The following is a 15341-nucleotide window of genomic DNA, read 5'->3' as shown; positions in this document are numbered from 1 at the left end:
CACAGCCGCCTCCAGCCTACTTAGCCAATCACTGACTGAGAAGAGACAGCACTACGGCCAGTGATTGTCTGAGCAGGCTGTCACTATCTTTACCCCTGCCACTTCTCCAACACCAGATACTGGAAAAAGGGGCATGACTTTCAAAGCAAACTCTGTGTGACAGATTTACGTATGTTTTTTAACTTTTGGTAATGCATCCCCATGTAGTTCAGAAGTTTTGTAATGGGATCTGTGTCTCGAAGATAGAAGTGATAAATGTCTTGGGGAGTACACTAAGTATTACACTGTAATTACATACTGGAGTACTGCTTGGAAGTATACCAGTATTACTCAATGTGCCCAAGAGCCTAACATCTGTGGTAGTCTTAGCAAATTAGGCTGGGTTTATGATATGATTTCACAATACCCTGCAAAACATCTGCAAAATGTCAAAATGAGATGCCAACATACACGTGCATGTGCAGGCATGGGCCCTGTTGACTTTATTGGTCCAATTGAGCCCTAAGAAGTGTTATTCAGCCTTTTAAAATGTATGGACTACTTGCAGAGGCCACTGTCCGCAGTGATTTCTTAGTCAGCGATTGGCAGCACCAAGCCCACTGATTGTCAGTGTCAGCTGTCACTCTCGTCTTCAGAATGACATCACACTCAGCCAATCTTTGATTGCGGTGCTGTCCTGTTTCAGTCAGTGATTTGCTAAGCAGGCTGTCACTCTCATCAGCAGTGGACACCGGAGACCAGTAGGAGGACACCAGAGGAATGCAGATGGGTAAGTCGTGATAAACAAACTTGCTAAACCGCACTAAAACAGCAGATTTTTTAAAGTAAAATTATGTTTTAAAGACTTTGAAGTTTATGGTTATGTTCATCAATATCTTTTTTAGGCCACTTAGCGTTTTGGTGCCTAAGTAAAGGCTGGGGGGGTTGGGGGGTTGGGAAGAGCCGCAAAACGGTAAAAAATTGTGGGAACATAGCCTACAACTTATTAAAACATCTAGTTAGTACTTTAAGAGATCAGTTTGGTACAGTGATTTGTCCAACATACATTAGACATACAGTATATACACTCAAATTTTGTCTACAAATTATTACAAGTAAACAGAAAAAGGCAAAAGCAAATCCATTTAAGTACATAGCAGTCTGAAGATAAAGAAAGGTATTGGTTGACAACAATGCTCCATTCTTCTTTTGAAATATGGGCAATAATACAAAAGGGAAAGGGCAAAAATCTAAAATGCACATAATAATCATGAAAATCTGTTTTAGCTTGCAATTTACAGGCACTAAAACTGTTAATGACAAACATAAAACTGTTTCTTTTTTCTAAATGTGCCTCATAATGCTTAATATAAAATAATTGTAGTTCGGTTTGTTCCTAATTATAAGGCATTGCTTTATTCCTTAGCTTTTGTGCTCTTGAGGGCTATATTCTAAACATGGTTTAGCCTGAGGACTGCATAATTCTTTTCCAAAATAAAGAACATAAATCCTGCCTAAGGGTTTTATTGGCATTTATCAGGAATGTTTCTAGACAAAAGGCCTGAAGTTGCATTCCAGACCTAATAGCATATCCTCCTCTCCGCAGTGACTATACCTTTGAAACCCAATTTCACTAAATCAATTTCATCACATGAGAGTTTATTTATTCGTTTCTGTTTACAATTTCTAAAACTTCACAAGATCCCTGAAGAAATGATAAAGTGCTAAACCAATATACACAATTTAATTGATTTTGATTTCCACTTTCTCAGAACTCAATATCATATTAATGCTCTTTGGGAAGGGGGTGACAAAGCTGGAGATTAAAGACCCATTAAGGACCCAACCCAGGCTGATGAAAACACTAATTCATTAACATAAATGTAAGCATTTGATTTCTTAATTCACTGTTCATTATGGTAATATATTCTAGCAACAGAATGCAAGACAAAGGAGATTTACGTGCTCCGGAGATAAATTATAGCACAAGAAATGTTTTTTCTGGTTGCTTCTTGTGTTTATTTTGATCTTGTAAAGATTCTTCAAATTGGAAGTAATGATGAAAGTAATGCAATTTTCTGAACAAAATAAACCAAGACTAAAGTTATTTCAGTAGTTTTGTACATAATAGATATGAGACTGGAGACCAGGGAAAATGTCTGGGAAAGAATAAAATTATAGATGTCAAGAGTATCATATGGACTTCAATTTTTTTGTGATACTACATCGTTTTCATACTTTCTTTTGCCCAAGTTATTACCCCTATTTCATATCGATTACTTAAAAGCCGTGTATGAGGTCTCTACACTAAGGTATTATATTGTCAATATGTACATATTTATATGTTTACCACCGTAAGATCAATCTTTTGCCATATATTAGTTCCCTATTTTGTACTGATCTGTTAGAATATAGAAGATTGCTTATATGAATGAATAAAAGGGTCATGATTATTCTATCTTCAAATTACCATGTAATTGGGCCTGGTGCCTGAACCTCAACGTTCAGAAGGGAAGGAGCTCCATTTTGCACACTTGGCACAGATACGTCGCCATATGCATTTGCAGTGTCCCCATGGTACAAGTACAGTTGAAATCCCCAAGAAGTGACCCCCATTTCATCTAGGGGTGTAGTGAACATCTGGACCCCCAGGTGTTTGAAAAAAGCTTTTAGCATTTTTGCTCAATTTTTAATTTTCATGGGGGCATAGAGGCATGAACACCTCAAAATTTCTTACACAATTTCTCCTGAGTATGGCAGTACCCCATATGTGGGCATACACTGCTGTCTGAGCACAAAACAGAGTTTAGAAGAGAAGGAGCCTTATTTTGTGCAGATTTAGCACAGATTTAGCTTGAAGCACTTTTGAGCAACCCATGGTGCCGTATAGTGGAAATACCCCCTCCTCAATTTATGTAGGAGTAGAATGACTATTTGGACCCATAGGTGTTAAAGGAAAGTTTTTTGCACTGGACAAAAAAATGAAAACTTACATTTGTTCTCAAAATTTAGCTCAAAATTTCTAATTTTCTCAAAGAACTCAGGTATAGACACCCAAACGTGTATTATGCACTTTCTCTTGAATATTCTTGAATATGGCAGATCCTTATATGTGCACATAAACTGTTCTTTAAATACACTGCAGGGCCCAAGAGGGAAGGAGTGCCATTTTTTATAGCAGATTTGGCTGGAATAGTTTTAGGGCATCATATATGTACTGCTCTTTCATGGGCTGCTTTGAAACAGAAAGTGATGTGGGCTGCCTGTGTTGGAGCATACCAGGACTAAGCGCGCATGCTTAGTTTGCATGCTTACTTGTTTGACATGAAATAAAGTATCAAGATTTTAATCTCTTTTGGAGTGCCGGGACCCCCATTTTTCACTTCTCCTATGAATGCTACGACTGGCTATCGTTGGAACCGTGCACCCTCCTTAAATGAACTGTGACCAGAGTATGTTTATAGAGGTGAGCTGACCATATCCATTTATCCTTTGTGTTAGAGCTGAGCCTGTGCTAGGCTGAATACCTGCTCACAGGTATGCTATTGTAGTAGAGCTGTTGTTAAGGTGATTTTGCAAACTTGCTGTAAAAATGTGATTATGCTAATCATGGTAAAGTTGTAGCACTTATTTTCTGCAACTTTCCTAATTACTGTAAAATTGCACTGTTCTACAGCACTATCTCAACATTGATGGAAAAACAGCTGCTACGGACCCCTTCAGAGACATGAAAGAGTAAGGCTGCGGTCTAGCGTCAAGGCTATGGGAGGGCCAAAGAGGTCTGTGGGCCGTACGTCACTTGACATCATTGGCTGGTACAATGACAATGCAGAACATGTGATGGATGGAGGGCACATGATTTAGATAGAAGCAAAAGACTGCTCCGGAGGTCATCTGACTGGTTTCTGCAGAGCCAACACAGTAGGGAATTTCACATAACAGTAAGTGAACCAATAAACCAGGATTTCATAAGGAGTTTATAGCAAAGAAGAAATTTAAAGTCAGAAAATCCCTTTAGGGGGGAATTTAACAATGTTTTCTTACATACTGGAATTTTTTTTGTCCTCATGTATTTTAGCAATGTCTAGCCTGCAAATATTTTTTCAAAATTTGCACAGACCTTGATAAAATATTCATACCTGTGAATACGCAATCCCCACCCCTCCCCCTGGTATATTGGGGCAGGAGGAGGAGTAAAGCACAAAGGGTGCAGGAAGCATAAAACCCCTGATTGCACAAAAATGTGGTTTTTCAGTGATCATCCCAAAAATGATGAAATGGTGAAATAGCGCAAATATGCAGCACACCCACTAATAAATAAAGTTAATCAAGCAAATCTTTATTTAAGCACAGAAAAAATTGGAATAAAAACAATTAAAAACAAAAGCAACCATATAGCATCACCACAATACGGTGTGCTATTATCTCTGTCCGAGTGTTAATGAATAATCACCAATTTCCTGATATGATGTAACATATATGATAGGTATGGGTCAAGGGTAAAAATACAACACTCAAGGAAGGAAGTAAACAGTGGCCCAAGCCCTGTATATAAATGCTAGAGCATAGTAATACAACATAAATACAACCTGCAATGCATGAATATCCGTCAGACAGAGAAAGAAAAATTGACCAAATCTGCAGGTGATTTAACCTCTTAACGACACATGACGGGTAAACCCACCATGCGGCCGTTAAAGGGGTAGTGCCGTGTAAAACATCCCATTCTGACCCTTTGCTAAAGTTATACATACCCCCCATATGCTTCCTGTACCTGAATGGTCATTTTCCCTGACTTTGAGCCCCCTCTCCAGCTGCACAGGAAGAGATTTTCAGAACTACAGGACTTCCTGTGCAGCTGGAGAGGGGGCTCAAAGTCAGGGAAAACGACCATTCAGGTACAGGAAGCATATGGGGGGTATGTATAACTTTAGCAAAGGGTCAGAATGGGAGAAAAATGTTTTACACCGCACTACCCCTTTAAGTGTAAACAGAGAGGGCTCCCGGCGTGAGCCCTCTCTGCAGCCTGCAGTCCCCGGTTGCTATGTGCAGCCAGGGACCGCGGGTATTTAGCCGTGGTCGGCTAAATAACTATTCAAATGCAGCTGTCAAAGCTGACAGCTGCATTTGAATAGCAGCTGTGCCCCCTGTCCCTGGTGTCTAGTGGGGGATCTCCCCCCGCGATGCGATCGCGAAGGGGAGATCACTTGTACTGAGCCGGCCGGGGCTCAGCGTCGCTCTGATTCAGATGGTCTGCTGCAGACCATTAAAATAGAGCCATGATCTGATGGATCATTGCTATATTATATACAAAGGATTGATCTCAATGGGAGATCAATTCTGTGTATATAGAAGTCCCCCAGGGGGCTTCATATTACTGTAAGTGAAAGTAAAAAAAAGTGTTTTTATTAATAAAAAATCCCCTCCCCTAATAAAAGTTTGAATCATCCCCCTTTTCCTATTTTACAAATAAAAATAAATAAATAAATAAACATGTTTGCTATCACCGCGAGCGTAATCGCCCGAACTATTAATTTATCACATTCCTGATCTCACAGGGTAAACGGCGTAAGCGCAAAATTCCCAAAGTGCAAAATTGCACATTTTTGGTCGCATTAAATCCAGAAAAATTGTAATAAAAAGCGATCAAAAAGTTGCATATGCGCAATCAAGGTACCGATAGAAAGAATGCATCATGGTGCAAAAAATTACACCTCACACAGCCCCATAGGCCAAAGGATAAAATCGCTATAAGCCTGGGAATGGAGCGATTTTAAGGAACATATATTTGTTAACATTTGTTTGAATTTTTTACAGGCCATCAGATAATATAAAAGTTATACATGTTAAATATCGTAATCGTTACGACTTGAGGAACATGTATAACAAGTATGTTTTTCCATAGGACACACAGCGTAAAAATTAAGCCCCCCCAAAGAAAAATTATTGCGGTTTTTTTTTTCAATTTCACTACGCATATAATTTTTTTCTGGTTTCGCAGCATCGTTTATGGAAAAATTCAGCCTGTCATTGCAAAGTACAATTAGTGACACAAAAAATAAGGGCTCATGTGGGTCTGTAGGTGTAAAAATGCAAGTGCTATGGCCTTTTATACACAAGGAGGAAAAAACGAAAACGCAAAAACGAAAATTAGCCCGGTCCTTAAGGGGTTAAGACACTTTTACAGCACAATTTTTTTATTGGCAAAAAAAAACCAAAAAAAATATTTGTTAAGCAGCTGAGTAAAACAATGGTAGCATAATTATGTATACATATAAATATGAATGGTACTAGTGCTGGCCAATGCCTTAAAATGTTAAGGCTCTCATCCCTTTTTCTTTCAGAAATGGATGAGATGTGTATCTATTACTATAACCACCACAGTGACCTAGATTTAGTAAGTTTCATATCCGCCCACATGGAAAAAAATAGGGAACAAATGTGGTAAGGATGATAATGATGATGATAATAATAATAATAATAATAATAATAATAATAATAATAATAATAATAATAATATTATCAGTTCCAAAAAACTTTTGCAGAAGGCCCAGTGCTTTTATTTTTAGCTATAAAATAGTTGTCCATAGTTAAAGGGGTATTCCCCTACGGTAAAATACATGCTGAATTACCGCCCCTCCTGGAGACTAACATTTTGTTCTATACTTGTTATTACCTTTTCAGTCTCTTTCCCCCAGTTCTGAGGCTGCTGTTTTCTGCTGCAGACACAAAAAAACTTTGAGTTGTTCTCTCCATATCCCCCTCCTTCCCTTCCCTTCTGAGATGGCTCAAGTAAACAGTGACACTGACCTGCTGTTTATGCAACTTTGTAATGCTGGGTGGGTTAATCTGATGTTACGCTGCTGGTGACCTCCAGGCATTACAAAGCAGAAACAGCCGGCCAGTGACCCTGTTTACATGAGCCATCTCGGAAGGAATAGGGGAGGGGAAAATCAGTTTTCTGTGCCTTCAGCAAAGAGAAGCAGGATCAGAACTGAAGGAAGGTGATAGTAATAAGTATAAAACAAAATGTTAGTCTCCAGGAGGGGGGATGATTCAGCATATATTTTACCTGAGGGGAATGCCCCTTTAAGTTAAAGAGAAACTATCATCAGGTTAGAAGCATCTAACCTGCTCATATGTCCTTATAGCCCATGCTGTGCTAAGGATGAAGGTAATTTTCTAACCTTGATCCTCATTGCTGTTTTTGAGAACGTTGTAGTTTTTCAGCTATTTCAATGTGGAGGTTTGATGCACTAGGGGTGGGACTACTGGCTTCAGTGACCTATCCCCCCTGGCCAGCCAGCCTGCCCCTTCTGTTGAATATTGGGGGCAGTGCTCTGGAGCGCTGAAAGTTTATTCATTAGAATAGGCTGGTCGGTACATATCAGCAGGTTAGATAGTTGTAACCCATTGTTTTTGCTTAAAATGCACTTGCTTGCTGCTATATTTTTACACTTCAAAAATCTTGAATAGATGGCAACAAAATTCTATCTCTGAAAAGCCATCATTCTTATTAAGTTAAATTATAGGTTTTATTTGGTTTCCCACGTAATCTCATTTACTACTGTGGTAGTGGCAATAGAAATGTGTGTAGATATGTGAAAGTGTCTATTGCCTACACAATGCATAGTGTAGGCAAACAATAATACCAATCAATCTCCTACACTGTACTTTACTTGAATCATAAGAACAAGCTACAAAGAAGCAGTGATGTGCTATTGAAGTAGCATAAAACAGCTGCACAAAAGCTGAGCACAGAAGCTACAGGTACGATGTTGCTATCCTCTTCAGTATGTTCTGTTGTAAGTGAATTCAATCACTTTTAAAGTAATTATGCCACTATCTGAACATATATATATATATATATATATATATATATATATATATATATAATTTAATTTTATTTTTGAGTGGAAATGTTTCTACATATGAATATAGACCTTTGTGAACTGGTATCTGTAAAGGTCATGGGTAAAAGCATAGTGTCAGTGCAAGAGTCTTTTTTCTTCTCGGTTGTCTAGCAACTTGAAATTATAAGCTAAGACAGTACAAAGGACATTGAAACATAAGTCCTAGCAAAACTGTATTGGATGTCTTCATACAACTTGGTTTATACAGTATTCCAATGACAATTATTTACTGTACTAGAAGGGCACAAATCCTATCGACCAATACTGAAAATAATTTTTGTTAAAAGACAGAATATCAGCTTCATGTTATGGTTCTTATAGCTGTTTTTATGCCCTTACTCTTCCAGCAAATGTTATTGCTTCATTAATATTGGCAGATATTCCAGGAAGAATAATGTATCTTTGAATCCCAGTGGTCAGTCTTCCCCCTCGGATCTAACCTTTACATGTGAATAGGTTAAAAATTCTTCTGATTAAAGTAACCTTGGTTATAAATGTTGCAGACATGATTATATATTAATACACTTGTATAGTAATTCTAGATATAGATATATAAATGTATAGACATATAAATATACATGTAGTGTAATAATTAGAGATGAACGAACCTCGAGCATGCTCGAGTCCATCCGAACACGAACTTTCGGCATTTGATTAGCGGTGGCTGCTGAACTTGGATAAAGCCCTAAGGCTATGTGGAAAACATGGATATAGTCATTGGCTGTATCCATGTTTTTAAGACAACCTTAGAGCTTTATCCAAGTTCAGCAGCCCCAGCTAATAAAATACCGAACATTCGGGTTTGGATCGACTCGAACCCGAACCTTGTTCGCTCATCTCTAGTAATAATGTATCTCTTCAAAGAAACACTAATAGCTTGCTAGCGCTCCAAAATACAAACAATATGTTGTTTGAGTTAACACAAAAGCAATTTTCAGACCCTGTATCCATTATCGGTCAGATTTTTCAAAAAATGCTTTGGCATACACATACAATCTGTCTATTTCCTACACTTTCCTCTTCTAATGCCTTCATACACTTATTTCTTTCACTTTTAGAGAAATGGCAATTCTGAAAAGGTTACAGTAATCAAGACATGACAAGATAAAAGTAGAAATTGCATTTTTCATGAGAAAGTGGGGAAATTTAATCATAGTAACTGAAGATCTAGCTATCAAAAATGCATATGTCTTTCCATGTTACTGCCAGTGACAACATTTAATATTTGCATAATAAGAGTGTTAAGCAGTAAAGCACTTATTAAAAATGCATTACATCCTGACTTTTTCATTGATAGATCATACTAACTGACAACCATTCCACTACAGTATGATCTTGAGCATTTAATTACACAAAATCCTATAAAGCCCACACAAAACCAAGCTAGCTATAAATAATGAAACTATATTAAGTTTGACCTACCTTAGGGTCGTGTATTCCAGAAAGCTCCTCGTAAATCTTTTCCCCCACCATGACAGCTGCCAAATTAGCAGTATATGTTGACAGACAAAACAAACAAAATATAGCCCACAGATTCATAAGAAATCTTCCAGTCCAGCATTTAGGAGTTTTGATAGCAGCTGTCCTGCCAAAAAGTATGGCATAACAGACATTTAGTGCAGAGGAAAAGGAGAAAACTTTGCTGCGGTTTCGGCCATTTGGGGTCATACCAAAAGGGCTTTTCCACTCATAAAGTGTTAGAAATACTGCAGTGACATGGAGAGATACAAAAATCCCCAGCCACATTGTCCAATGAAGTGGCCACATAAAAGCTCCAATTGGTGCCGCTGTATCTTTACTCCTTACTAAGATACCAAGACTTGTCGAAAAAAAGGGACTTGTAAAATCAATGACTTGACTTCTAGCTGTGTTAATACTAAATGAGGTTACAGCCATGTGGGCAGCACCACTAAGAAGATCTCCCACAAGTCCTGTCCAATGACCATTCTTCCAAGCTCCATATTTTCCATCACCAACGATGTATAAATCAAAGTCAAAATTTAAATCTTCAGACAATTTTTCCAACAGATCAATGCAATAGCCATAACAACACTTTTTATATTCAATTGGCACAGAGTCATTACCACTTTGCAAACTTTCAAAAAGACTATCTAATACCCCTGAATCATTAGTCATAGGATCTAAGCAAAGCTGTCCTGCTGGACACTGACCATCGGCATCTACATTTCTTGTAAAGACAAATGGGGGTTCAACCAAAGTCACAACTCTAAGGTGTAATCGTGTTGGTTGTTGGTAATAATTTTTGTGTCTTTGAGCCTGGTCTGGCCACAGTCCATAATCCATGATAATTTTTTTATCCTGCCAGCTTCCAAGTCGAGTCCACATAGGATTTCCAACTGGATCGTGTTGTAAATTCCAGATAAAATAATGGTTTTCTGAGTTGATAATTGACGATTCTTTCACTTTGATATGTCCACTAACACCACTGAAAGATGTGTTTGTCAAAAACCTGTGATAATAAAATATAGCAGCATATTATACATTTTTCCATAATATCAACTCATTATTTAATTTTTTCTATGCTTGTATACATAATGACATTTATAGTAACTATTTTAATGATTAGGTTTTACTGTTATTATGAAGAAATTACACTGTAAGGGGCAGTGGACGTGAACTCCCTGTGCCACCGAACCAATCTGACCTTGGGCCATACCAGGAAGCAGAGTTTAATTGCTTTCCATGTTTCTACATATTATCTCACTCCAGTATGTGGAATCTGAACTTGATCCTGAGAGACCAGACAGTGCATATGCAAAGCTCCAGGGAGACAGGCAGGTAGGGCAAAGTCAACATTGTAATTGTAATCAGAATTGTACCAGGGATGAGGCAGGGGCACAGTCAAACACAGGAGGTGGGTCAGGGTGGGTGGCTCAGAATACAGGTCAACAGTCTAGGATGGTAATGGGAGGGGCAAAACAACACAGAAGGATACAGACAGGTACGCACGGGTCAGGATACATGAAATAACAGATACTGGAACAACACCTTGGCTCAGGAACACAAAATTGCTAAATTTTTGCTATCATATTCACCTGGAACTGACCAGACATAAGCCTGCACCTGTTTGTGCGACTTTTTAAAAAGTCTCAAATGATAAATTGAGCGCTAATCCCAGTCAAACTCAAAACAGGCAGATTAAAAAAAAAGTTGAATCTAAAAAATATTCGCCTGTCAAATACTGGTTCATATATAGAATCAGTGAAAATACAATTATTCACCGAAAAATAGGCGCAAAGCCCTTGATAAATTTCCCCAATTGTGTATGAAATAACGGACGTTATTTAATTATTTTAGCAAACAATGAACATTATCTTTAGTTGTTCCCATACATTTTTTTTCACCATCTTTACTACTAAATTTAATAGACCTTAATGAAAGAACCACACCCCAAAGAGCCTGAACTAGAATAATGTACCAACAGCCATCATTGTAATGATGAGCACCAAAATGGTAAAATGACAGACATAATTTTTAGAACAGAAATGTCATGTGAACGTAGGTATACAGTGACCTGAGACAAAGTGCAAACATTCTGTAGTACTGTCGCCGAACAACTGATCAGTGCAGGTGCTGGATATTGGCATTGCACCGATCAGGGACTATTGAACTATCCTGTGGATAGGTCATCAGTCAATTTTGGCCACAAAACCCCTTTACCTCTTTTACATGTGTGTGTATATATAATTTTTTTTTTGTTTGTTTTACATTTCCATTGACCTGAAGCAGTAAAGAGTGACACAGCCCCTCTGTTGCCACCAGTGGATGTCTCTGGAACTGCAGGGCTTTTTTATTCTGATGTATATTAGCATTAGAAAAGACACTTGGGGAAGCAGCCTGTGTCAGTAGTGGGATATTTGAGTTAAAAGTAGAATAAAAAAGGCATGCTTACCCCACCTATTCAGGCTGTCAAACAAACCTATAGATCAAAGAGCTCAACTTTTAGCCACCTACCACTTGTTCTTTACAGATAGGACAGCAAGACAATTGCTCTAAGCTTCTTTGTTAAGGTTTACCTTTGACTTATCTTGTTAAACAATACACAGATTCCTCTGGCTTGCTGTCCTTTTTTGTGTTTTTTTTAATACTATAATATAGAAACGTTGGCTTTTCCTTACCCAGGACCAATAATCAGTTAACCCTTATGGTTTTAAATCAAAACACACTAACAAAGTAAGAGTAGATATTTAATGCTACCTGGCAACAAGTCTCCTAAGTATATGCCCTGTCAGTCCTAACCCCTAAATATATCTTGCTTAAAATATACCCAAACTTTAACCCCTTGCCTCCGCAGCCTGTTTTGGCGTTAATGACCAGGCTCATTTTTCAAAATCTGACCTGTCTCACTTTGCGCTTATAGCGCAGTGATGCTTTAACGTATGCTAGCGATTCTGAAATTGTTTTTTCGTCACATATGGCACTTTATATTAGTGGCAAAATTTGGTCACTACTTTGTGTGTTTTTTGTGAAAAACATCAAAATATCATGAAAAATTTGGAAATTTAGCATTTTATGAACTTCTGAAATTCTCTGCTTCTAAAAAAGGAAGTCATAGCACATAAATTAGTTAATAAATCACATTACCAATATGTCTTTTTTATTCTGGCATAATTTGGGAAACATATTACTTTTTTAGGGTGTTATAGGGCTTAGAAATTTATTAGCAAATTATCACATTTTGTGAAAGTTTCCAAAACTGATTTTTTTAGGGACCAGTTTTTTTTTTTAAATGGATTTAGAAGTCTGATATCCTGAAAACCCCCATAAGTGACCCCATTTTGGAAAATAGACACCTTAAAGAATTAATCTAGGGTTATAATGAGCATTTTAACCCTACAGGGGCTGGAGGAAAGTATTCACAATTAGGCTAGGTTCACACTATGTAACTGTAGCTGTATTTTTTATGCGGCTGTAAATGTGCGGATGAAACTCCGGCCGTGGGAAAAAATAGACATGCGGCTCAAAACATACGGTCATTTACTTTGAAATCTGGTTCAACTAAAAATAACAAATAAAATCTTAAGAAAGTGATGCAAACACCTCTGGATGCATCTGGGAAAGCAGGGAACACAGTTTACATGAATTGCTAGTATCGGGGTTTGCGATCCTCTGCAGTAATGCCGATGTCTCTCATGGTTAATCTATTAAAATAATAAAACACATTTTCGTTGTAATAAAGTGCCTTTCGTAGTTCAATAATTAAATTTAAACTAATCCATCATTTTGCAATTAAATATACTGTTAAAATAAATAGATATATAAATAAATATATATTTATATATATATATTTATTTTTTGACAGTATATTTAATTGCACAATGATGGATTTGTTAGAATTAAATTATTGACCAACGAAACTGAATTTATTTAAACGAAATTGTGTTTTATTAATTAAATATTAATTAGTACAGGAAGCTCCATAAGCCGTTAATTCATATGCCGGCAATACAGCTTTCTGTACTAATCATCACTTTACTTTAATGAAAACATCAAATGTTTCTTCTAATTATGTTATCACAATAGCATTATTAGAAGAAACATTTAGAATTATATGTGCGCTCAGCTGATTGGCTGATCGGCTCAGCGCACATATAATGAGCCGGTCCGCGGCACAGTGACTTCATTGTGCTGCGGACCAGCGAAGAGGACACATCAGGGTGAGTATAGAGCTCTCCCCACCCCCTCCCCAGCACTGCACCCCTCCCAGCAAGGAAGGGGGGGTCAGTTAACCCCTTCCTTGCTGGGATGGGTGCAGTCTGACATCAGTCTGGCCCCCAAGGGGTTAAGGGGGATGCAATACATCCTCCCTTAACCCCTTCGGGGCCAGACTGTAAGCAGCGATCTGTAAAGATGCTGCATACTGTAAGGAGCACAACACCGTTCACAATGATGGGTGTTGTGCTCCTGTTTGTGTGTTTTTTGTGTGTTTCTCCCTTTTTGTTTTTCAGATATCGGTATCCTGTGGATTACGTCGGATTCCGTGGACTACGTCGATGACCAGCGTTTTTTTAATGTTTTTTTTTTTAATAAAATGGTCAATGAGGGGTGTGGGGGTGTTTTTATTTGAATAAAAAAATTTTTTAACTTGTGTCTTGTCTTTATTTCTTTACTTTATAGACTTAGTAGTGGAAGCCGTCTAATAGACGGAATCCATTACTAAGTTGGGGCCTAGTTTTAGCCGGTATAAAATGGCTAACACTAACCCCCTATTATTACCCCAGTACCCAATGCCACCAGGGGTACTGGGAAGAGCCGGGTGCCAGTGGTCCCGGAGCGTCAAAATTGGCGCTCCTGGACTGGGCAGCAGCAGGCTGGTAAGATTTAGGCTGGGGAGGGCCTAAACCAATGGCTCTTCCCACCCTGGTGTTACCAGGCTGCTGTCGTTTGGTTTTTAACCCAGCCTAAATCTTACCAGCCTGCTGCCGCCCGGTCCAGGAGCGCCAATTTTGACGCTCCGGGACCACTGGCACCCGGCTCTTCCCAGTACCCCTGGTGGCATTGGGTACTGGGGTAATAATAGGGGGTTAGTGTTAGCCATTTTATACCGGCTAACACTAGGCCCCAACTTAGTAATGTATTCCGTCTATTAGACGGCTTCCACTACTAAGTCTATAAAGTAAAGAAAAAGAAAAACACCCCCACACCCCTCATTGACCATTTTATTAAAAAAAAAAAACAGGATACACAGGATACCGATATCTGAAAAACAAAAAGGGAGAAACACACAAAAAACACACAAACAGGAGCACAACACCCATCATTGTGAGCGGTGTTGGGCTCCTTACAGTATGCAGCATCTTTACAGATCGCTGCTTACAGTCTGGCCCCCAAGGGGTTAAGGGAGGATGTATTGCATCCACCTTAACCCCTTGGGGGCCAGACTGATGTCAGACTGCACCCATCCCAGGGGTTAACTGACCCCCCCTTCCTTGCTGGGATGGGTGCAGTGCTGGGGAGGGGGTGGGGAGAGCTCTATACTCACCCTGATGTGTCCTCTTCGCTGGTCCGCAGCACAATGAAGTCACTGTGCTGCGGACCGGCTCATTATATGTGCGCTGAGCCGATCAGCCAATCAGCTGAGCGCACATATAATTCTAAATGTTTCTTCTAATAATGCTATTGTGATAACATAATTAGAAGAAACATTTGATGTTTTCATTAAAGTAAAGTGATGATTAGTACAGAAAGCTGTATTGCCGGCATATGAATTAACGGCTTATGGAGCTTCCTGTACTAATTAATATTTAATTAATAAAACACATTTTCGTTGAAATAAATTCAGTTTCGTTGGTCAATAATTTAATTCTAATGAATCCATCATTGTGCAATTAAATATACTGTCAAAAAATAAATATATATATATAAATATACATTTATTTATATATCTATTTATTTTAACAGTATATTTAACTGCAAAATGATGGATTT

The 15341-nt window shown here is 38.3% G+C and overlaps 1 protein-coding gene across 1 annotated transcript in view; it reads right to left on the bottom strand.

The window, feature by feature from the left end:
- The window catches only part of GRIN3A (glutamate ionotropic receptor NMDA type subunit 3A), a 223108-nt gene that overhangs the window by 108836 nt on the left and 98931 nt on the right, over positions 1 to 15341 (bottom strand). The window contains exon 3 of the mRNA XM_069964316.1: positions 9315 to 10362. Within this exon, the coding sequence (XP_069820417.1) occupies positions 9315 to 10362 (1048 nt within the window). The remainder of the gene's footprint in view (positions 1 to 9314; positions 10363 to 15341) is intronic.

Source organism: Dendropsophus ebraccatus, chromosome 3, assembly GCF_027789765.1.
Source record: "Dendropsophus ebraccatus isolate aDenEbr1 chromosome 3, aDenEbr1.pat, whole genome shotgun sequence".
Classification (NCBI taxonomy): Eukaryota; Metazoa; Chordata; class Amphibia; order Anura; family Hylidae; genus Dendropsophus; species Dendropsophus ebraccatus.
This window is presented reverse-complemented; position numbering and strand designations above follow the sequence as displayed.